Source organism: Drosophila nasuta, chromosome 2L, assembly GCF_023558535.2.
Source record: "Drosophila nasuta strain 15112-1781.00 chromosome 2L, ASM2355853v1, whole genome shotgun sequence".
Taxonomy (NCBI): Eukaryota; Metazoa; Arthropoda; class Insecta; order Diptera; family Drosophilidae; genus Drosophila; species Drosophila nasuta.
In genome coordinates, this window is record NC_083455.1 from 8,500,942 (window position 1) to 8,524,273 (window position 23,332).

At 40.0% G+C, this 23,332-nt stretch overlaps 4 protein-coding genes across 7 annotated transcripts; 2 read left to right on the forward strand and 2 right to left on the reverse strand.

Annotated features, from left to right (window-relative positions):
• Positions 1 to 223: 223 nt before the first annotated feature.
• LOC132798257 (beta-galactosidase) lies at positions 224 to 3,151 on the forward strand. Its single transcript, XM_060810048.1, has 6 exons — positions 224 to 470; positions 540 to 703; positions 1,104 to 1,254; positions 1,320 to 1,662; positions 1,719 to 1,866; positions 1,930 to 3,151. Exons 1-6 carry the CDS (start codon positions 318 to 320, stop codon positions 3,032 to 3,034), a joined length of 2,064 nt encoding a protein of 687 aa, XP_060666031.1. The 5' UTR covers positions 224 to 317; the 3' UTR covers positions 3,035 to 3,151.
• A 576-nt stretch (positions 3,152 to 3,727) lies between these two features.
• On the reverse strand, positions 3,728 to 4,897 carry LOC132785476 (odorant receptor 42b-like). Its single transcript, XM_060791597.1, has 4 exons — positions 4,807 to 4,897; positions 4,272 to 4,716; positions 3,877 to 4,222; positions 3,728 to 3,802 (listed from the first exon to the last, which is right to left on the reverse strand). Exons 1-4 carry the CDS (start codon positions 4,895 to 4,897, stop codon positions 3,728 to 3,730), a joined length of 957 nt encoding a protein of 318 aa, XP_060647580.1.
• Positions 4,898 to 6,329: 1,432 nt separating this feature from the next.
• LOC132798416 (tetraspanin-17) lies at positions 6,330 to 10,111 on the reverse strand. Of its 4 annotated transcripts, none has more exons than XR_009633945.1 (6): positions 9,643 to 10,103; positions 9,500 to 9,580; positions 9,162 to 9,440; positions 8,343 to 8,459; positions 8,016 to 8,235; positions 6,330 to 7,857 (listed from the first exon to the last, which is right to left on the reverse strand). XR_009633945.1 is itself a non-coding variant. In XM_060810270.1 (6 exons), exons 1-6 carry the CDS (start codon positions 9,925 to 9,927, stop codon positions 8,167 to 8,169), a joined length of 942 nt encoding a protein of 313 aa, XP_060666253.1. In that variant the 5' UTR covers positions 9,928 to 10,110; the 3' UTR covers positions 6,330 to 8,166. The 4 variants fall into 4 exon arrangements, 3 of the variants coding, with proteins under 3 accessions (XP_060666253.1, XP_060666252.1, XP_060666251.1); XM_060810270.1 differs by adding an exon at positions 8,978 to 9,088 and having other exon boundaries at positions 6,330 to 8,235; positions 9,643 to 10,110; XM_060810269.1 differs by lacking the exon at positions 8,343 to 8,459 and adding an exon at positions 8,978 to 9,088 and having other exon boundaries at positions 6,330 to 8,235; positions 9,643 to 10,111.
• A 751-nt stretch (positions 10,112 to 10,862) lies between these two features.
• On the forward strand, positions 10,863 to 22,080 carry LOC132792233 (lysine-specific demethylase 5). Its single transcript, XM_060801537.1, has 4 exons — positions 10,863 to 11,058; positions 14,850 to 16,406; positions 16,463 to 17,877; positions 17,942 to 22,080. The coding sequence occupies exons 2-4, from the start codon at positions 14,906 to 14,908 to the stop codon at positions 20,789 to 20,791; spliced, it is 5,766 nt and encodes a 1,921-aa protein (XP_060657520.1). The 5' UTR covers positions 10,863 to 11,058; positions 14,850 to 14,905; the 3' UTR covers positions 20,792 to 22,080.
• The last annotated feature ends 1,252 nt before the right edge of the window (positions 22,081 to 23,332 follow it).

The window sequence follows — 23,332 nt, forward strand, 5'->3', positions numbered from 1 at the left end:
CTACTTGAATCAATAGCGATAAGCGCATACTTGCTTAGTGGAATATTAGCGATTGTTTAAAAACAATTACGATTCCACAGGCATTCAACTTAAACCCGGCATTAGCTTTATCAGCCACTCCAGGCGGACTTATCAGAATAGTATGTATATGAACAACAAGCAAATGAAGTGTGCGATCAAAGTGCCTGCCCAACTCAATGCAATCCCATTGACATTCGACTGCGAGCAGTGCTGGTGATCAGTTGTAAGTTACGCCACGCGAAAGAGCTTAAAGCTGAGCTTACTTGAAAGCTTAAAAGCACACATACGCATTAACAATGAGCAGCGCGCCTCAAACTGGCGGCGGCGGCGGCTTTCGCTGCACTCGCAAACTAACATTGGCCATGAGCGGCGGTGTTTTAATTTTGGTGATCGCATTGACTGTTGGCCTCTGCGTGGGACTCAGCAGCAGCGACGATGTCGTAACAGAGGTGAGAGCTTTTTTGGAAACTTGTATTGTTTATGCAATAATTAACACTCGTATTAATTGCTAACTTCAGGACACGCCTTCATTTAGCATTGATCACACAGCGAACACTTTTCTCCTGAATGGAGAACCTTTTCGCTATGTCTCCGGATCATTCCACTATTTCCGTGCCCTGCCCGATGCCTGGCGAAGCCGTCTGCGCACAATGCGAGCATCAGGTCTCAATGCCTTGGATACGTGAGTAAAAAGATACGAGATAAAGTACAGTTCAGTACAGTGTAGGACGTGACTATAGAAAAACTCTGTGTGAACTTTGAATGAGGAAACTATTAATAAGCAAACTCTTCTGATAAGCGGGGCAACAAAAGAAATTTTCAATTGAGCTTAAGAATAAACTTGTGACGCAATTGCAATCTGAAATAGTGTGATAGTGTAAAAAAAAGTTCATAAATTTAGAAAATATTGGTGGTACTTTTACCAAGATATGTTCTCTAAATATTTATTAAATTCATTCTCGAGTAAACGATAAAGCTTTCGCTTTTTTTCGACTTGTAAACACACTTTATCTTTTGACTGACTTAAATATTCAAGATTTTAATATACATTCATGTAAATTTAATACTCCCCCTTTTATCAGCTATGTTGAGTGGTCGCTGCACAATCCTCACGATGGCGAATACAACTGGGAGGGCATTGCCGATGTGGTGAAGTTTCTAGAAATTGCGCAAGAGGAAGACTTTTATATCATACTTCGCCCCGGCCCATATATTTGCGCAGAGCGTGATAACGTAAGTCACTGATAACAATAGGCAACTGAATGACCTTTATGAAGTTCAATATATTTAATTCATAGGGTGGTTTGCCCCACTGGCTCTTCACCAAATATCCGGATATTAAAGTGCGCACCAACGATGCGAATTACATTAAGGAGGTGGGCATTTGGTATGCTCAGCTTATGCCACGGCTGCAGCATTTGCTGATTGGCAACGGTGGCAAGATCATAATGGTGCAGGTTGAGAATGAATATGCAGCATATTATGCTTGTGATCACGACTATTTGAATTGGTTGCGCGATGAGACCGAAAAGTATGTGGATAATAAAGCTTTGCTCTTCACCGTCGATATACCCAATGAAAGAATGAGCTGCGGCAAGATTGACAATGTGTTTGCCACCACAGACTTTGGCATCGATCGCAGTAAGTAGAATATACTAAAGTTGCATGTAGATTACTATGGATTGAAAACCCTGTAGTATTTGAGATCGAAAACATTTGGAAAATGTTACGCGAACTGCAGCCAACTGGTCCGCTGGTCAACTCAGAGTTTTATCCCGGCTGGTTAACACACTGGCAGGAGACGAATCAGCGACGCGATGGCCAAGAAGTGGCCGATGCCCTAAAGTGTGTATTACAAAGAGTGTTATAATTGAATTCAACAAAATTCCCTCTCTTAAATGCTTTCAGAACAATACTTAGCTACAATGCCAGCGTTAATCTCTACATGTTCTTTGGCGGCACCAATTTCGGCTTCACGGCCGGTGCCAACTACGATCTGGATGGTGGCATTGGCTATGCGGCGGATATAACCAGCTATGACTACGATGCCGTGATGGATGAAGCGGGTGGCGTGACCACAAAGTATGAGCTGGTCAAGCAGGTGATTGGCGAGGTGCTGGAATTACCACAGATAACTCTTGAACCGGCCAAGCGCTTGGCTTATGGCAAAGTGGAGTTGACGCCTGCCTTGGAGCTGCTCTCGCTTGAGGGACGTGCTGCGCTGTCCAAGGGCACACCTGTCATCGCAGAGAAACCCAAATCCTTTGAGGAAGTCGATCAATACTCTGGACTCTTGTTGTACGAGACAACGCTGCCCGACATGGATCTGGACCCAACACTCTTAAAGGTGGAAGATTTACGCGATCGCGCTCATGTCTTCGTCGATCGTCAATTGGTGGGCACACTGTCTAGGGAGGCGCGTATCTATCAGCTGCCCTTGAGCAAGGGCTGGGGCAGCACGCTGCAGCTTTTGGTCGAGAACCAGGGACGCATCAACTACGATCGTGCCAACGACACCAAAGGTATCTTTGGCCAGATAACAATGCAGTTGCACAATGGTGGCGACTTTCCCCTAGAGAACTGGACGACCACAGCGTTTCCTCTAGAGGAAGCTACCATCGCAGCCTGGCTTGCGAAGCGTGCTGACGTTGCTCTTGATCCCAAAGTTGCCGAGCAGCGTTTGTTGCGCACTGGTCCCATTGCGTATACAGGAAGTTTTTCGGTTCAGGAAGTAGGAGACACTTATCTCAACATGGCTGGCTGGGGCAAAGGTGTTGCCTATGTAAATGGCTTTAATCTGGGACGCTATTGGCCCCTGGGAGGTCCACAAATTACACTCTATGTGCCCAATGAACTCCTGAAAGTGGGTGAGAATTCGTTGGTTCTTTTGGAGTATCAGCGATGCAATAAGACCGTCAATGGATCGGAGCTGCCGGCGGTGCAATTTGATGCAGTGGCTCAGCTGGATGGTGAATCCAGCGAGGCACCGCAGATCACTAAAAAGTCGACTTAGATTTATAGTTTGCAAGCGTTTGTTTATTTAATTCGAAACAATATTTGAATTTTGCTGTTGCAAATTAATCTTAGCTTTTAATACATTTTGCAATAAATATTTCTTAACTAATTAAAATTGGTAATTTTATTTACTGATCGGTATTATTTTTATAGTATATTAATTTGCACTTATATAATTTAGCTCATTTATGATTCACTCTTTCTGTATTCGATTTAGATTATTAAAATTTCAGCCATTCGCCAAAATCTCATGATTTTGAATATTTTTCTTTTTTTCATTGGAATTTTGAGTAAAATTATAAATTCTCTTTATTTTATTGTAAGTTTCACGGGTATCAAAAACAACTATTCTGAAAAAGCGATATTAGCCAAATTCGGACATTTTATATTAAACGCATTATATTAAACTCGGGTAATTTATAGCACATTATTTTTACTATGTGCTTTTTAAACTGTGACTATTAGTATATTTATGTGTTAACAAGCATATTCAGTATATTTATATGCTAACAAGCATATTTATAATTGTGTTTCACGGGTATCAAAAACAACTATTCTGAAAAAGCGAGATTAGCCAAATTCGGACATCGCATTATATTGAACTTGGATAATTTATAGCAGATTATTTTTACTGTGTGCTTTTTAAAATGTTATTTGTGTCTTCTGTATATTTATAAGATAACAAACATACTCATTTTTTTTGCAATTTCTCAACCAGATTGAATTGTTGTACTATTGTAACCACCGAGAATGCAAATTTCGCCAGCTTTAATAAATGAAGTAAACATTATGAAATAAGTATATATAAATATCGAATCAACTATATTTTAAAATACGTACGCTTATTTTAGTGGCCAAAGATATATCAAAAATGGTGCCACCTGTAAAATGAATTGGTAGCTGAGCCTGGTGCATGAAGTACAGCAGAGAGGACTTATAACGACGGGAACAACCAAACCAATTTGTTTGGAATATACTCAAAGTCAGATCGTTTACATCGTCATCCAACAAGTTGCAGATGTAACAAAAGGGAAGTGTTTGAAAAATACAACCAAAAATATAGGATATAGTAGACAAGTCGGCGAAAAAGATTAAATTCGTTAAACAAAGACCACATATTATGCCAACCATAATAAACTGAACAAAGATAAAACGCGAAATGAGAGGTCTCAAGACGTTGCAATACCTATAAGTACACCAATTAATTACGATCGCAAATCAGATTTATCACTCACTTTAGTATAATCTTATGGTCAGTGATGCAGCCAACGAGTTTTTCGTAGTCCTTATCTTCGGATTCCGTGTCATCCGTTCTCAATTTCTGAATACGCTGATTCAATAGATTCAAGTGAAGCCGAATATTCATACCAAATAGAGTCGGGCACATATCGATCGCAAGATGATAGTAGGTAATGATGGAGACCACAAAATATTCAATTACAACGGTTAGCCCCAACTGCCATTTACCATCATGCCAGTTCAGAAAAGGATTATGGACATTCCAGGGTGCAACACCATTGATAATAGCTGTGCAAATTGAAGTCAGTGGATAGAAAACATAAATGATTATATAGACGAAGGAAATACTATTGGAGCGTATGGTTGAACGATGCACTTGCAACTTCTCCTCTTGGGTAACACAACTCTTGTCCAATTGGTCCAGCAACGCCTTAGCTTTCTCTAATCGCCATACAGAAAAACAAAAGATAGCACCTTTAATCAATCCGGTAGGTGTATTAAAAACCAACTGAACCGATACAATTAGTTCACTTGGCGTAAAGTTATTGAACTCCCTCACATAGCTTATTATCATGCCAAATGGCAGATAGAAACCCAACGACGTTACAATTATAGAATACATTATGTACATCAAGCGACTTGACCGATTCGTAGCCGGAGATCTCCAGCCAACCAAAGTGTGCCAATAACTGGCAAACGTAAAGGAATCACGAGATGGCAACATCTCAGTCGAGGTAGAAGATTCTTGCAAGTATTTGCGAAACATATTTCTCTATTTAAATAAAGTTAAATTCAATCATACTAATATCACAAATGTTGAATCTGTTTCACTTACGAATCTCGTTCGTATCTCAAATTTAACTGTTGTGTTCTTTTCATTGCAGGCCTTTTATATGTGCGTTACATGAACATTTCAGAATTTTTAATACTTTTTTTTTGCAATTGGAAAAGTGCGTATTCTCCATGAATGAATTTACATCAGGTGGTGGCACTTTTTTGGCATTGAGTCTAAACTACGTCATCGATATTACACGTAATGGTTTACACTTGAATAGGCATTCAATTAATCGCACGTTTCGTATTTTTAGCAACTGCAACTCGGCACACATAAAATATTCAAAGATTTATTGACAATGCTCACAGTTCTGACTGCAATCATAATTTCATATTTACACACGTGTTGCTTAATAAATGAAGCAAATGGAAGTTGATCCAAATCAAATATTTACTGGTCGATTAACAAATGCCCAAATAGAAATATGCAACATATTAAAAAGATACTCAAATTGGTCAATTGAAATAATCATCTCATTGTTTTTAATTGTTTGTTATTAAATTTGATGTAGATGCATATTCGTTTATTAAATCTAAAAATCTGAAATAATGTTGTTAGTCATTTACAATAAATAAAAGCCAGTTAGATTGCAATATAACTAAGATAATCCTCCAACTTATTGCGGATGAAGCAAACGAGAATCTTATGATCATGCAACTAAAATGATATTCGACCAAACCTCTTATACATTTCTAATATTTCAAATATCTTTCGATTAATTCTTTTAACTTTTTTTTTCTCACATAAATTCAGCAATTAATATCAATTATTGTTAGTTCTGTTGTAATAGACTTCACTGCTTACAAAATGGAAAATGTTACTATAATTATTGCAACAATAATTGTTCGAATTCAGAGCTTTACTTATTCCTACTCCGACTCCTTCGGTGAATAACATCTTCATCCCTTTAATATTATAAACATATGTACTTACATGGAAAAATCTAAAATTCAAATGAAATATTTAATTCTCTTTCCCAGTAAGGCACAACAGATTACTGAAAAGTCGGTTTACATTTATAATTTACAAGCGTTTCTTTATTTAATTAGAAGCAGTTTTTTTGATTTTGCTGTCGCAACAACAACCATGACAAGCTAATCGTAGCTGTTAATACATTTTACAATAAACATTTCTTAACTAATTAAAATTGTTAATTTCATTTACTGACTGGTATTGTGTTTACAATTTATCATTTAGCAATTCTAATAATAAATTTAGCTCGTTTACAATTGACTTTCTCGGTATTCGGTAGCGTTTTTCCTTTTTTTTTTAATTTTCAGCCATTGTTTTCACTTTTATTGCACAAATCAAATTCACTTGGCCTTAAATTGTAAATAAATTTTTGTTTTTCTGTTTTTGTTCATTGGCAAATGGAGATTCAGATTTCTTGCAAAGTAAATTTTGCAGTCAAAATATTCAATCTATATATTTTATTGTGAATTTTACAATTTATGAGTTTCTCAAGAGGAGTATTTCAAAAAATGTTTTTTATTAGATAAAAATGCTCCGAAATTTGAGTAGATCTATTATTAAAATAAGGATCTCTTATTGGGCAGTGTGTGTTTCATAGGAAGAAAAAACTAACAGTTGTTCACTGATTCTATTACAACTCAGACGTATACTCGTAATTATTTCACCTACTTGTTCTGAGTTCATTCACTTAGTAATAGTAAGTGTGTGTGTGTGTGTGTGTGTGTATAGCAAATAGATTGATTTGTTTTGTATCGTTTTACAACCCTTTTCAATAGACCTCATATTTAATAATATACTAAGCACTTATATTAGCTGCATCGAACCTCTTATAGATATAATTTCAAATATTATATTCCAAATATCTTTCGACTAATTCGACAGCAGTCTTTTGTAAAAACCCATTGCGTACCCAACTCACGTAATTAGTTGCAAGTCGTTATGTATAAGATTATACAATAATAATCGAAGGTTAGACGTGCGGCCCCTTGGAAATAATGTAAATTATAAATCATAAACTAAATTAGTTCGCAAAAATATATATGTATATAGTATGTGCTAATATCTTTTCACATACCACGCATTTTCATTTAAGCTCGTCGAAAAACAATCTGTATATTTTTTTTTGTGCCCCCACACAAAAATATTTGTTGCCTTCATCTTTTAATTATTATTGTTACAAAAATACTGCAATTAATATCAAATTGTTGTAGGTTTTTGTAGTAATAGATTTTGCTGCTTACATTAGGAAGAGTTTTGTAAGAATTATTTTGAAATTAATACCCTTGCAATTGAGCATTTGATTTTTCTCTTTTACCTCTGAAGTAATGAATAACATTGCCAAAATATAATGTCCCATATTGAATTCTAGTCAGGTCATTAATTAAAAGACGAATGAAAAATTCAAAATTAACCGGTTATTATATTATTTCACTCAAGTAGTCAGTAGATAAAATTTAAAGAACTGCAAGGATATTAAATCTTCGGTAACCCGAAGTCAGTTGCTTTTGTTGATTTTGTTTTTCTTTAAATTTACTTTTATTTATTGTGTGTGAAAATTTATTTGCATATGCATTTTGGGTTGTCTCTTTTCTATACATTCATTAAAAATATATCACAGCTGCATTTCGAGTAATTTTATCCTCTTTTTTTTTTGTTATTTTTTTCTCCATCATTCTGTTTTCACGTTGTGTAAAAATGTATAGAAAATGTATGCAAATTGTCGTTTTCTTTTTTCCTCGTCTTTGTTTGATTTTGTTTTAGATTTAAAGAGAAGCCTACGTAAAACAGCAAAAAAATTTGGCAACCTAGTTAATAGTTTTTAGTCAATGTCCATGGAGACGGAATGCGTTATTTCGTTTGTTTTTTCTCTTAGTAGACACACATTTAGTTTAGGTATTTATAGTGTATAGTATATAGTGTATAGTGTACTAACCGAAGCGTAGATCCATTGTTATAGTTGTTCTAGTTGTTGTCCTATTGTTGCTGGTGTTCTTCTTACCTTATCTCAATTCTCCAGCGCGTTAAATCTCTAATTACCTTAATAACTCTTTCTAAAGTGCTGTGGGGGCAGCGTGAGCCATTTGTCAGTGCCATTTCGATTTTTGCGTATAGATATCGGCACGTAAATTCTGCGCAAAGCAAATGCCGAGGATCTGTAAGAATACGATATAAATTAGTATTGCAATTCTATTCAATGAATGGATATAAAGAAAAATAAACAAAAAAAAAATTAAAGAAAATAGTGAAACAAAACTGAGACCTGGAAAAACATAACACCAATGGCGGCCGTTGAAATTATAATTAAATTATGCTCGATCCACTCTTCGCCAGCCTGAACGCAGCCTTTTTCATAAATGATCTTTGATAGCTCTCCATTCTGTATTTAAAAAAAAAATGGGAAAACATAAGCAACGCAAAAAAAAAATACAAAAATAATAAAGAAAATATAAATAAATGAAATATAAATAAATAAATCAAATTTAAATGAAAAATATAATATCAATTATATAAATTGTGAAAAATTTTAGCCAGCTCGTGGCAGCTTATCAACTTATTGGACAATATACACTTTAAACTGTTAAGGTTTAATTTCGTATCGAATGATTCGAAACTATTAGCCGCTATTGAAAGTGAAGTTATAACTAGGATAGAACCGCTTTCTCCGTTGTCCCTAACTATTAGAGTTGATGAGATCTAAGTGTCAGTACGGACATACAGACGGATACAGCCAAGTCAACTCAGCTTTTGATGCTGATTTAGAATATTTCATATTATAATTATTATGCGGTACAAGCTCATTTTTAAAACTGAAACTTCAATTTAAAATCAACGAAAAAATGGTTTTAAACCACAATATAAATTGAGGTAAATATAATTTAGAGTTGATGACAGCACCTGCATAATGAGCAGGGCAACACACGAGGCTGCGACGCCTATTAAATGCGTCTCTAGCCAATCCTCGCCAGCGCGCAAACATCCACGCTCATGAATATTCCTATCCACAGGCTGCATGTGTATCAATTTATATGTGGAAATTGTTAGAACTACAATTAAAGCTCCTCTCTGAATTGTGACTTACGTAGCCTTCCTTGCGTACATCGTAACCACATTGCTTGTTCTTAATCACCTCCTGCGGTCGACGGCGACAGCAGGAGAAGGGGACACCGCAGGCCTCTCGACTGCCAATAGCAATGGACGAACAATTAAAATAGTTGTTGCTATCCCAGTCCTTGGGTCCATCAATGCCACAGCATTGCAGCCAATCCTCTTGAATCCAATCAATTAAGTTCTGTTGATCGGGATCCTCGCGATAATGTTTGATAAAGGCGCGCAATCCCTCCGTGGCCTGATCTTTAATCTACAAAAATTAAAGGTAAGTAATACTAATAATTTCATTATAATTCATCATTGACGTACCCAGCCTTTGTCCTTGAGCACAAATGCCAGGCCACAGAAGCCAATTTCGCTGAGCAGCAGCACGCTCAAAAATATGGCATACTGTAAATGAAATATATATACATATATTATATATATCTGGTTTACCAAGCATGTCGACTCACAGCTCCCAGAAGACAAGTATTTTCACGCAACGCTCCCACACTGCCCATAAAGCCGAGCATAAATGTGATGGTGCCCAATATGATGAGTACGAAGGCGGGATCCAAAGCAATGAATGTTAGTTTGCTAATGTTGCGGAACATATCCTTCTCGGTCCAGGCCCAAATGCCAATAGCGAGGACAAGAAGCGCTGCCATCCAGATGAGTACATTGCTGGTGAAGAGCAAGTATTTGAGGCAGCAACTGATTTCACTTGTTTCGCGTCGATATTTTCGCACCGCAGGCATTTTGCGATAACAGATTGAGATTCTAATACTACGACTAATAATATTTGACCGCTTTTGAAATCTAATGACTCTTTTTATGGTTGACAATTTTTTTTTACTAAAAATCGACGAAAAGCTGTGTTTACCAGCCACAGTTTTTCGACATAGCAGTTGTGCGACTGAGACGATAGATGGCAATTGGCCAATACCTGTAAGTTGGTAAGAGAGATCCGATAGTCTGTTTTGAATCGTCTGTTATGTTAATAACAGTTAACAACAGCAAGCTTACAAGTTGCCACTATGTCACAGTAAGCGTTGCCACTATTTTACAATTTGCTTTGCCAGACTGTTTCTGTTTGATAGCACCACTAACCGTACAATACATTGTATTGTATGGTTAGTGATAGCACGTTCTACTGCCGAATATGCAGTGCTTATATTGATATAGTCGCTGCTGCTAAATGCTAAATAAAATAACATTCTACCAAATAAAATGTAAAAATATATTGAATGAAAAAAAGACTTATATTAAGATTTTATATCACTGCAATGATTGTTGTAAATTGTTGCTCGAGCTCTTATACAAAAATATGAAAAATATTCAAATGGGCAACATCGTAAACATAATTTGAGATCTTATTTTTTTGTTTATACTTTTAAAATAAAAATTTACAATTATCAACTTAAAAGCAAAAAAACGTCTTATATTTTTGGAAACATTCTGTGAAACTGATCCCCAGCTAGCTTTGACTACAAAAATACAGATCTGCATGTTAAACTGCAGTACGACTCCTCAATCAACAGAGCTCACTCATGCATTAACAGTTACATACAGTCAACGCAATATAGTCCACACATTTTACCAGTGCAGACCAATACCAACCGCAGTATTTTCTGTGTGCGTGCTTGAGGCGACATTGCGGTATTTTATTTGACATATTGCCCAGCCACACTGATTTTCATCGTCGTGTGCAGTTGAAAAGGTAGTCGAGAAAGAGATCAGTACCACAAAAAAATAAAAATATACAAATTGAGAATACAAGAAAATAAATCAAATCTAATCAAGTGCTCTGTGCGGTGAATATATTCGATATTTTGGGCAAAGTGCACGCATTTAAACAGCGTGCTTGGCCCTAATTACCTATGACGACAGTGAGTTTAGTTTTTCCTCTACATATTTCTTCTACCCTCTGTGTGAGTGTGTGAGTTTCGCTGATGGCTGAAGCTGAAAAAATGTTTAATTAGCAGGCGAAATATGGATAGAATGTATACACATAATATGCCAAAGCCGAAAGCATACGATTAAATCAACTAAAATTCAATAAAAACTCAACTAAAGCTAATAAGTGCGCCCTGAAAAAGACAATTGGAATCAACCCCCCGCGTTTTAATCAAAGAAAAAAACTTTTGTATGTGTGTGCGGCTGCTGCTTTGGCCACTGCTTGCAGCGCAGTCCACCAAAAAGAAAAAAAAAACAAAAAAAAATTGTAATAAAAAGTGAAAATGTACGTCGCACACTCCTAAAAGTCACAAAAAAAACAATATTTCCGTCATTGAATTGAATTATGTGTGTGATTTTTGTGATTAGCTCACACTACTTATTACATTAGCAAGCTGAGCGACAACGAAAGCAAAATTATTAACAGAGCTGTAAAGTGCGTTCTCTGCTTTTTTGGTCGCCATCATAGCCAAGACGACGTCGACGGCGCTGCCTCCTTGTTGTGTGCGAGTTTGTGTCTAGCGCTGTTTAATCCCTTCAAATATTGTGATCCCACGCTTCAATATCAATTTCAATTGCACTCCCCACTAAATTATGCAAAATTGTGTAGTTTGTAAAAAGTACAGTGTTGCATTTACAAATACAAACAAACAATATATATACGTAAATATGTATGTACATACGTACATACAGTGAAACATAAAACATTTTAGTGTGCAATATGGTGGACAGAGTGCGTAAAAATCACAACGTCAACGTTTCGTTTTATGTTAACTGCTTACTATATTTCTGCTAGTCTTGTTGTTGCTGGGCTTGGTTGGCAACAAATAAAAAATGAGAAAAATTTACCGAATTTCTAAGCAGCGTTTCGTTTTCAAATGCAGCTAAATCAATTGCATTTGACAGTAAAAAGAATTTTAGTGCTAATTTCACTAAGCATACAAATGTACATACATACATAAATACATGTGTATGTGTGTGTATGTATAGAGAAATGCTGCTGTGTGTTTTCTATACGTATACGTATAATATACCTGTGCGAGCTAATGTATATGTGTGAGTGAGCTTACGGGTGTGTGTGTTCGTTCGACTGAAAATGGAAATTATATAAAACCCCTTTTGTATGCGTGAGGCGCTTTAGATTAGAGTACCAGAAGAGCATGCGGCCTATTAGGCTTCACTTATTTTTCAACATAAAGCATGTGTACACACATATACATACATACATATGTATGTATGATCAATATGGCATCAAAAAAAAGTTGTTGAAAAACTTTGCCAACATTACTAAGACTTTGTGAAATTCTCATAGTTGGCAAAGCAGCGTGTGCAGTGCTCATCGCAAATTTTGCCAATCAATAATTTGCAAAATGCCCAATTAATGAAAAACGAAAACACAATTTAGATTTACTCCAAAAGCAGTGTGACCAGGCGATGTACACATATGTAAGATGTATTTATGTACATATCCATGTATGTATGTATGTATTGCTCTCACGCACTTCTTTCTGATCAAGTAAATGACAAAACTACGCACACGCTCATACTCTCTCCACTTCACTCACACCCTTCATTTGGCATAGAAGTATGTTGTTGTTGTTCCCTTTTGGGGTGGCGCTGCTGTCGACATCGTCGCCCCACTTTTGTATGCGGACCTTTTCCTGTAACTATATGTGTGTGTGCTTCTGCTTATGTATGTGCGCTGTAACAACAACCACCAAAGGCAAAGCTTTTTTCGCCCAGAATGTAGCGACTATAACGGCGGCTTCCTTTTGTCTATTTTGACGCTGCTGCTGCTGCAAAAAAAAAAACCTTAACCGGAACTTTAACAACGTCGCTGCCGGCGACGACATTTTTCAATATGGCTTCTTTTACTTGTTCAATTTAATCAAAATACAGAAATGTATACAATTTCGTTGTGCAAGTGTGTGTAGTTCTGCAATTAAATATGCAGTAGGCAAATAGCAATTAAATTCGTAGGAATAAGAAAAAGCAATACATTATATGTATATACATAAATTAGTATGTTTATACATACGTATGAAGTACTGGATTACATGCAAACTATACAGGCAAACATATCCAATTGGTCGCTATGTTATACATACACAATGTAAGTACATACATATGTACGTACATATATGTTTTCAAAGTATAAATGTATGCGTGTTTGGCGCTCCACTTTTCTATGCAACAAATTCTTTTCATTTCTCCTTTGGCGCTGTTGCACGCTTTAATAAAATTTCAACACATACACACAGAGTGTTTTGTGGACAATAAGAAAATCAGTGAACTCACTGAGCGCCTTCCAGGATGGTGTGAATGTAAATAAGTATGTGTGCGCAAAAACAACGAACTTAAAAATAAATAACAATCCAAATGAGTTATGTGTGTTTTTACCAACACTGCACTTTTGCGCGATGCATCAAAACTTACACTCAACTCCCAATCGCACTCTCACGACTCTCTCACACATTGTGCTGCTCTCTTTCACTCTAATGTTACGCCGTCGCAAGCTCATGAAAGCCACCCCCACCCGTTGCCCTCGCATCCGTTAGGCGTTCTTTGATCACGTAGACGCGTTTGTTTGTCATCTGATGTGTGTGCGTGTGTATGTGTGCCATTTATTTGCCTGCTCGCTTTGCCTGCCATCCGGTCAAGCAGTTGGCATCGCTGCGCACAGCTGCTTTGATTTTTCGGTCCAAAAATATTTCAAATCAAAATAATTAAAAGAAAGTTTTCCATTTGCGGTATGCAATTATTTTAGTTGTGAATAAAGGATGACCTATTCTCACACATGTAATATTTAGATACTTTTTTTTCTCTGAAAATTAATATTTAATAGATCACAATCTGGCACAATTGCAGAGTATCTGTTAGTCTCCAATTATGTTAAGCTTTGATGAGCATAGCACTAATTTTGATAACCTACAAATACGTAAATGATAACATGTAAAATTATGTTTGTGCACAAACTTTAAATCAGCCCACGCATTGCTCGCGTATTTTACGAATTATTGATACACATATAGACACAATATTATTGCAATTCTGTTTTATCATTATCACAAAACGTTGACTGATAATGTAATCAAGCGTGAGAGAGCGAGAACGAGCTAGTGCTACAACGCACTTGTACTGCGAATGTGTGTAAAACATGTACATATATGTGTGCTTGTGTGTGTTTGACTTGCATTTCTTGTTGTCAGTTTCTGTCTCCGATTTAAAGCCAACCCCTACTCTTGTAAGAGAGTGAGAGATATTCTCACACAGACACACATGTAATGTAAACGCCGTTTACTGTTTTGTTTACCTGTCCGATTGAGTTAAAGAGGGGTGGGTTAGTTGCGCTGCTCATGCATGTGCTGCTGCTGCGTAACTTGTACTCTGACTCGCCCTCTCGTTTGCTCGCTCTTGGCTACAATTACATCTTTTCACTTGCCGTGCGTTCATGCGTTTAGTTTTGTAGCTAGGCTGCTGTGCCGCAGTGTTGAACAGTGCCGCCATGTTTCAATCAAATACTTTCGTTACTGGTCACACTTGTCACTTGCTTTAAACTAGAAGTTGACCATGATGAGGATTTTTGTTTTATTTTGAAAACACAAATACAAATCATAACGTAAATGAATGAGTGAATATAAACCACAACTGTTGTTAACTGTGATTTTAAACTGTTCTTTTAATTGAGATAACTAAAGAGCATATTATCCCATTTTGTTTGCAGAGCTGAACAAGATCAGCAGCCGTTGCAGCAGTACATTTAATTCAAAACATAGCCAGATGTCCGGCAAAGCCGAGGCGGACAGTAGCCAAGTCGCCAACGCTGGCGGCGGCAGCGGCCAAGGTAGCAACTCCAATGGCACCGTGACACCAGCGCGACGCCTGCGCACACGCAACTCAACTGGAAGTGGCAGCGAGTCGGCCAAGAAGAGCCATAGCCACAATAATAATAACAACAACAGCAACAATAACAATAACGAGGCTGCAGCGGCAAGTAATGAAGGATCATCCATAACCACAACAACATCATCGACACCAGTAACTGCTGCATCTGCATCATTAGCAGCACCTAGTTCCGTGGAACGTCCAATGCCCAGCGTGCCGATGAATCATGCCAGCAGCAGTGTCTCGGCCAGCAAGAAGTATCACAACAGTTGTCCACATCCGACGCCATCGGTGCACAAGAAGTCGCTGCACACGAAGCCGCACAGCACCAACAAATTCGATCAGAGCAAGAATGAGGAATTCCACTTTGATACACCGCCCGAGTGTCCAGTGTTTCGACCCACAGCCGAAGAGTTTAAGAATCCCCTCGCCTACATCAGCAAGATACGCTCTGTTGCTGAGAAGTGTGGCATTGCCAAAATCTTGCCACCGGAGAAATGGTCGCCGCCATTTGCCGTTGATGTGGACAAACTGCAGTTTGTGCCGCGCGTGCAACGACTCAATGAGCTGGAGGCCAAGACACGTGTTAAGTTGAATTTCTTGGATCAAATTGCCAAATTCTGGGAACTGCAGGGTTCCTCATTGAAAATACCAATGGTGGAGCGCAAGGCATTGGATCTGTATACTTTGCATCGCATTGTGCACGAAGAGGGCGGCATGGAGCAGACCACCAAGGAGCGCAAATGGGCCAAGGTGGCTAATCGCATGCAGTATCCATCCAGCAAAAGTGTTGGCGCCACCCTCAAGGCGCACTATGAACGCATATTACATCCCTTTGAGGTTTACACATCTGGTAAAGTGCTGGGACCTGGAGGTGCGGCTGCAGGTGGTTCTGCTGTGGGTGGCACGCCCGTCAAGCTGGAGGATTGCGGTACTGATTACAAGGCACACGAGATACCCACACGTCAGCAGATTGCACCGCCCAATGAGAATAACACGCGTCGCTCCAAGCGGTTTGGCAATTCTAATGCCAGCTGCGGTTTGGTCGGGCAGGCCGGTAAACCTGGTGCAGCTGGACCTGGTGGAGTCACCATCAAGACCGAGACCAAGGAGGATTTCAAACGGGATCTTCTTAGCAGCTTCAATGCCGTCAATTCAACTGGAACTGGCGTCGCTAATCAAGCAGGAGGTGCTGCTGCCACTCCGAATACACGTGCCACGCAAAAGAAGGCGAGCACAGAACCACAGCAACAGCTGCTCATTGATCCACTGATGAAGTACATCTGTCATATTTGCAATCGTGGCGATGTTGAGGCCTCCATGCTGCTGTGCGATGGCTGCGACGATAGCTATCACACTTTCTGCTTGTTGCCACCACTAAGCAGCATACCAAAAGGTGAGAAAAACACTAAAATAAATATAGAATCAATCTTTAATCTCTATGTTGCTCAGGTGAATGGCTCTGTCCGCGTTGCGTTGTGGAGGAAGTGAGCAAGCCGCAAGAGGCCTTTGGCTTCGAGCAGGCGGAGCGTGAGTACACATTGCAGGAGTTTGGCCAAATGGCCGATCAGTTTAAGCAGGAATATTTCCGCAAACCGGTGCACTTGGTGCCCACCGAGCAGGTGGAGCGCGAATTCTGGCGCATTGTCTCGTCCATCGACGAGGATGTGACCGTGGAGTATGGCGCCGATTTGCATACCATGGATCATGGTTCTGGTTTTCCCACACGCAGCTCTCTCTATTTGCTACCTGGGGATCAGGAGTATGCCGAATCGAGTTGGAATTTAAATAATCTACCACTGCTGGAGGATTCAATATTGGGGCACATTAATGCCGATATTAGCGGCATGAATGCGCCCTGGATGTATGTGGGCATGTGTTTTGCGGCATTTTGCTGGCACAATGAGGATCATTGGAGCTATTCGATTAACTATTTGCATTGGGGCGAACCAAAGACCTGGTACGGTGTTCCCGGCTCGTGTGCCGAACAGTTTGAGGAGACCATGAAGCGTGCAGCGCCCGAATTGTTCTCCTCGCAACCAGATTTATTGCATCAACTGGTAACGATTATGAATCCCAACATCTTGATGAACAACGGGGTGCCCGTGTATCGCACCGATCAGCATGCCGGCGAGTTTGTCATCACATTTCCGCGTGCTTATCATGCCGGCTTCAATCAGGGCTACAATTTCGCCGAGGCCGTTAACTTTGCGCCCGCCGATTGGCTGAAAATGGGACGCGAGTGCGTCAATCATTATTCGATGCTTCGACGCTTTTGCGTTTTCTCACACGACGAACTCGTCTGCAAGATGGCTTTGGAGCCCGCCAAACTGACATTTGGCATTGCCACCGCGTGCTACATTGATATGGCCGAAATGGTGGACACCGAGAAGAAACTGCGCAAATCCCTCTTGGAGTGGGGCGTCACACGAGCAGAAAGACGCGCCTTTGAACTGGTCAACGATGATGAACGTCATTGTCAGGAGTGTAACACCACATGCTTCCTCTCGGCCGTGGCCTGCGAGTGCAATGACAAGCTGATTGTCTGTCTGCGCCATTACACAGTACTCTGTGGTTGTGCGCCAGAGAAGCATACGCTCATCTATCGCTATACGTTGGACGAGATGCCGTTGATGCTGCAAAAGCTAAAAGTGAAGGCGCATAGCTTTGAGCGGTGGTTATCGCGTTGTCGCGACATTGTCGATGCCAAGGGACCGACATCGGTGACGCTCTCCGAACTGCAGGAGTTGTGTAAGGAGGCGGACAACAAGAAGTTTCCACCTTCGTTGCTTATCGATCGATTAAATGCCGCTGCAATTGAGGCAGAGAAATGTGTTACAGTTATACAACAACTGGGCATCAATAAGGTAAGCAGGGAATTAGTTTTATAGATAACATAAACTGAGATTTGACTTTATGTGTTTATTTAAGGTGCGTACGCGCTCGGATCACAATCAGGAGGCGGCACAATACAAACTAACCATGGAGGAGTTGGAGCTATTTGTACAGGAGATTGACAATCTATGCTGCATCATCGATGAGGGCGCCTCGGTGCGTGAACTACTGCTGCTGGGTCGACAATTTGTGGAGCGTGCCGAGGCACAGCTGCAACTCTCACTGGAGGCACTCGAGGAGAACGATCTGGAGACGCTGATAAATGAGGGCAGCTCGTTGCGCATAGAGTTGCAGCAACTGGATCATTTGCAGAAGCGACTCAAGCAGTGCAAATGGTACAAGCGGTCGCAGGGTTTACGCGAGACAAGCTCCAAGTTGACCTACAACGATGTCAAGACGTTGCTGCACACAGCTGCCGCAGATTTGGATCCTACGGATCCGTATGTAGATCGTGAGATGCGCAAATTACAGCACATTGGTGCCGCAATCGAAGCATGGGAATCGCAGGCAGCCAAATATTTCCGACGACTCAATCAACAGCACGAACTAACCGAGATTGAGCAGTTTCTGAAGTCGGCCACCGACATCAATGGACAAGTGCCATCGCATGGCTTGCTCAAGGACGCATTGCGTAAAGCACGCGAATGGCTGCGCTCAGTGGAGCAATTACAGCAGAACAATCATGTGACCTACTGTCACACGCTGGAGGCGATGATTGAGCGCGGTTTAAGCATACCGCTGCAGCTGGAGGAGCTAAGCCGGATGCAGGGCCATTTAAATAGCGCGCATCAGTGGAAGGAAAATACGGCACAAGCCTTTTTAAAGAAGGGCACATTCTATACACTTCTAGAGGTGCTGATGCCGCGCGCAGATGCCATTAACATTGACTCGGATCTCAAGCCGCGTTTCCAAGATGATTTCCTCAAGGATAAGAATCCCGCCGAAATTGTGGCCAGCTTCAAGCATGCCGAGGAGCAAGAGTTGCGTGACATGCGCGACTTACGGCGTCAGAATATGTCCAAGAATATGCTGCGCGATATGTTTTGTCTCTGCAAATCGGAATTTCGTGGCCTCATGCACAATTGTCAGTTGTGCCGCGACTGGTTCCACGATGATTGCGTGCCTCCACCGCCAACAGCACACACGCTAGTTCTGCCCCAACAGCAGAATGGTGGTGGAGCAGTCAACGGTGGTGGTGTGAGTACAATGCCGGTGCAACCAAAGTGGTTGTGCCCGAGCTGTGTGCGCTCGAAGCGTCCGCGTTTGGAGACCATCTTGCCGCTGCTGGTGCAACTGCAACAGCTGCCCATGCGTCTGCCTGAGGATGAAGCGCTGCGTTGCTTGGCCGAGCGTGCAATGAACTGGCAGGATCGTGCACGCAAAGCACTGAGCAGTCCCGATGTTAGCGCCGCCTTGGAAGCCATTCTCAGCCAGCAACAACTGCAGCAGCAGCAAAAGCGTCGTTGCGAAAGCAGCAGCAACAATAGTGCCGTCCTTGGGCTGGGGAACATCAACAGTCCACGAAAGCCGCGACGCGGACACAATTCTTCGTCAAAGCTGGATAACAATGCAACAACAACACCACGCTCTGAATCGGATGCGGAGGATGCAGATGATGTGGATGACGACGATGATGATGATGAGTGCCGGCTGCGCATTGTTGAGGATGGCTATAGCAACGATGAGGACGACCAACTGCAGCAGCGACTGGCGACGAGTAATGCACAAAGCGGCAACAACAATAACAGCAACAACAGCAGCAGCAACAGCACTGATCTCTTGAAACTACTCTCCGACAGCGAAATTGAGAATCTGCTTGAGTTGATGATGGAGGGTGATTTGCTGGAAGTGTCGTTGGACGAGACGCAAGAGTTGTGGCGTATTTTGGAAACGATGCCGCCATCGAAGCTGCAGGCAGAGGCCAAAGCGCGTGTGCTGCAGCATTTGCAACAACAGCAGCAGCAACGACAACAGCAGCAGCAGCAGCAACCTTCCTCTACAACAACCACACCCAACAACACAGTAGCAGCCTCCTCATCCAGCATACACAGCGGAGCCGAAGATTCCAATGACAGTCTGCTAGTGCAAAATAGTCCAAGTCCTGGCACTGGCAGTGGCAATGGCGGCAACGCTAGTAACATCCATGGCGGTGCACGCAGCAAGAAGCGACGCTCCAATGATGCTAGCAGTGGCAATGCTGCAGTGCCGCGTAAGAAACAGAACACACCGAAACAGACGCCGGGCAAGAAGTCAACAACACTGCGAAAAAGTGACAGCAAGGCGAGCACATCGCCTGGTGTCGATGCGGATGCGGAAAACAAGCAGGCGAATGGTGGCAACACCACAGCAGCAGCTGCTGCAACTGCGGCAGCGGGCGGAGCGGCAGCGAATACGCCAACGCCCGCGGCAGCGGGGCATAAAAAACGTAAGCGCACCACAACCACTAACAACAATAACAACAACACCAGCAGCAATAGTAATGCAGCGAGCAACGCGACTCCAACAGGAGGCAGCAACAACACGCCAGCAGGCGGCGGTGGGCAGAAGAAGCATGCGCAACGCACACAGCAAACCGCGCAGGAAGACGACGAAGAGGAGTGCCGAGCGGAGAATTGCCATAAGCCGACGGGGCGAGAAGTGGACTGGGTGCAATGCGATGGTGGCTGCAATGAGTGGTTTCACATGTATTGTGTGGGTCTGAATCGCAGTCAGATTAAAGCAGACGACGACTACATTTGCATACGCTGTTCCAAGACTGTGAGTGTGGGCGTGGCCGGCAGCAGCGGCAGCGCCAGTTTAACCGTAACAACTACAACAACCAGCAGCCTCACATTGAGCACAACGACGACGCCAGCCAAGCAGCGGGCAGCGCAGTCGGCGCGGTAGACAGTGAGTGAGCGAACGAGAGAGAGATCGCAAGCAAAATATAAAATAAACATCAATTTGACAAAGGTTGGCAGCACCCTCGATTAAAGCTTGCGATTAATCGATAAACTGCAATCGCAGTGTCTATACATTATTACCCCCAACACACACACATACAAGAGAACAGACCCCCACACACATATGAGGAAAGCCGACATGGAAACACACGCATTGTTGTTGTGCTAACGGTATTTACTATGTTTTAGTAAAACAAAAAACAAAAATTTAAACAGTCACTTGAACGTTTTTTGTAGTACATATTTACTAATTATTACTATTATTACGCAACGCAAACGTATTTCAAAATACAAATATGAAAACAAAACCAATCCACAACCAATCACACACACCGACACACTTGAGAAGTAAACAAGTGACAATTCAACTGTAAATGCAAAATATAAACAGATTTTGTGGTCACGATAAACAACATTTTACGTTCGTTAAACGTTCTTTTATATAATATACATATATATATACACCATAAGCACACATCATAAATATGTGTGTATTTTTAGATATATATAATTACCATTACCTGCTATTATTAGTTTTTTGTTAATTTAATTTACATTTTGTGTTCGCTTTAAGTTTTGTGCGACGCGCGCGCGTTTTTTCGTTTTTAAAATTTCAAAGAGCATCTATTAACTAAAAAACAAACAAGAATCTGTGAAAGAAAAATGATTCGAAATTGCTTATTATTTTTTACTTCTGTATATTTTTTCCTGTTTTCTTCAAGTTAAAGCAAAGTAAAATTTAATTGTTATTTTTATAATTATATACACATACATATCTATCCAAAAAATATATATATGTATATCTTCCATAAACGTTATATGCGATAATTTTGAACGCGTGGCGCGATGTAATTTTCATCTTCTATGTTTTCTTTATTTGTTTTTCCTACAAAATCCAATAACAACAAATCTTGTAGCATAAAAACCAAGTTTAAACTAAAAAACAAAACACAAAAACTTGTTGATAAAACAAAAGATCATAAAACATATTAATATAAATAAATTGCAACCCTAATGTTAAGTTTATATTTAAATACAAGTGGAAATAATAATAATAAAAAAAAAACAAACAAGAAATGTATAATTTTTAATTAAAATTTAGTAAGCTGATTAGAGAGAAAGAGTAATAAGAGCAACTTGAAACAAAAACAAATAAAAACTAAAAAAAAAAAATGCAAAACAAAATAACACCACTTCTCAACGTACAACAAAAACAAACAAAAAAAAAGCAAAGAAGAAAATGCTTAGAATTATGCGATAGAAAAACACTTTGTAAAATCATTTTTTAAGCGTGTATAAAACGAGTGGGTTTTCAGCATACAACACAGCCCCAAACAAAAAATAAGTAAAGAAAAGAAAATAAAATACCTTACCATATTAAGGAGCAACCATTTTATTTAATTAAGCTAAAACTGTACGATTTCTTTCAACGAACCCCCACAATCAATACCCAACAAATAAACCCTATCAATCCTATTTTCCTTCAAGCGATCCCCCACAATATGTAATTCTATTATATAAATAAATTATATATACATAGTATTTAAAAAATAACCGTGGAGATCACAATGTATTTTATTTAAACATGAATTCAGTCAATTAATCAACCTATTAAATGTCATTTGTATTTTTAGATGTTGTCAGCAAGAGAGTTTTGATTAGATTCCTACTGTGTTACTAATTTAAACTACGATTAGTAATCGTTGGAATACCAGCGACTTATCGGCATGTTGTTGACTTGCGTGGGGCACCAACGACGATGAACGACCTACGCCTGCAAAGACACGTGCAACATGCCAATGACTGATTCTCGATTAGTCACTGCACCTTTGACTGCTTTTTGTTTTGACTGTTAAACAGGTGTGCGTGGTGCTTGGGTAACTTTTGGGCTAGACTAATAGGTAACACCTGGAACTGATAACGTATTTAGGCTGAAACTGCTATCTTCTGGCTCTGTGAAACAGGTAAACAGTCTCTCTCAAAGTAAGTGCGTGGAAAATATTGAGTACTTTTCGAAGGAATTTCAGTTAAGTGCGTCAACAAGACCGTGAGTAATAAAACACAAGAACCACATTGAGTTGGGTGTAGTATGGAAAGGGGTTCAAGTATCTTGAGTTTTAAGTTCGATATGCTAAACAAAATAGTGCACCTCGATTCTTAAACGTATCGTCAGTAAAATATATTTTGTATTTGCAAAATTCAGAACAGTTTGCTGGCAAACTTTATAAATATTATGATAACAAAATGAAAGATTGGAAAGAATATTATCAAGATTCGTTGGGTACTTGGAATATTTGCTGTGCTGTTATTGTAGGCTATAAATTCTATGAAATTTTTTTCACAATTCTGATTGCATTCAATCATTTGAGGAGGCTTAATAACACCTGATACGGAGGGAGCTGCATCCGGTGCGGTTTGGTCAATATCGTAATTGAGAACGTGTAGCTTGTGGCGTAACCGTTGCGAGTTTAGTGGGGTTTTGTTA

What these genes read in the sequence shown, in the direction of transcription:
- LOC132798257 (XM_060810048.1), top strand. Translation starts at nt 318, where the DNA reads ATGAGCAGCGCGCCTCAAACTGGCGGCGGCGGCGGCTTTCGCTGCACT. An exon ending in GCGACGATGTCGTAACAGAG is followed by an intron (nt 471 to 539) that starts GTGAGAGCTTTT and finishes TGCTAACTTCAG; the next exon opens with GACACGCCTTCATTTAGCAT. An exon ending in GGTCTCAATGCCTTGGATAC is followed by an intron (nt 704 to 1,103) that starts GTGAGTAAAAAG and finishes CCCTTTTATCAG; the next exon opens with CTATGTTGAGTGGTCGCTGC.
- LOC132785476 (XM_060791597.1), bottom strand. Translation starts at nt 4,897, where the DNA reads ATGTATTCTATAATTGTAACGTCGTTGGGTTTCTATCTGCCATTTGGC. An exon ending in GTTCAATAACTTTACGCCAA is followed by an intron (nt 4,717 to 4,806) that starts GTGAACTAATTG and finishes TATGGCGATTAG; the next exon opens with AGAAAGCTAAGGCGTTGCTG. An exon ending in GACCATAAGATTATACTAAA is followed by an intron (nt 4,223 to 4,271) that starts GTGAGTGATAAA and finishes GTGTACTTATAG; the next exon opens with GTATTGCAACGTCTTGAGAC.
- LOC132798416 (XM_060810270.1), bottom strand. Translation starts at nt 9,927, where the DNA reads ATGCCTGCGGTGCGAAAATATCGACGCGAAACAAGTGAAATCAGTTGC. An exon ending in ATACTTGTCTTCTGGGAGCT is followed by an intron (nt 9,581 to 9,642) that starts GTGAGTCGACAT and finishes TTTCATTTACAG; the next exon opens with TATGCCATATTTTTGAGCGT. An exon ending in TTGCCCTGCTCATTATGCAG is followed by an intron (nt 8,460 to 8,977) that starts GTGCTGTCATCA and finishes TTTTAAATACAG; the next exon opens with AATGGAGAGCTATCAAAGAT.
- LOC132792233 (XM_060801537.1), top strand. Translation starts at nt 14,906, where the DNA reads ATGTCCGGCAAAGCCGAGGCGGACAGTAGCCAAGTCGCCAACGCTGGC. An exon ending in ACTAAGCAGCATACCAAAAG is followed by an intron (nt 16,407 to 16,462) that starts GTGAGAAAAACA and finishes TATGTTGCTCAG; the next exon opens with GTGAATGGCTCTGTCCGCGT. An exon ending in AACAACTGGGCATCAATAAG is followed by an intron (nt 17,878 to 17,941) that starts GTAAGCAGGGAA and finishes TGTTTATTTAAG; the next exon opens with GTGCGTACGCGCTCGGATCA.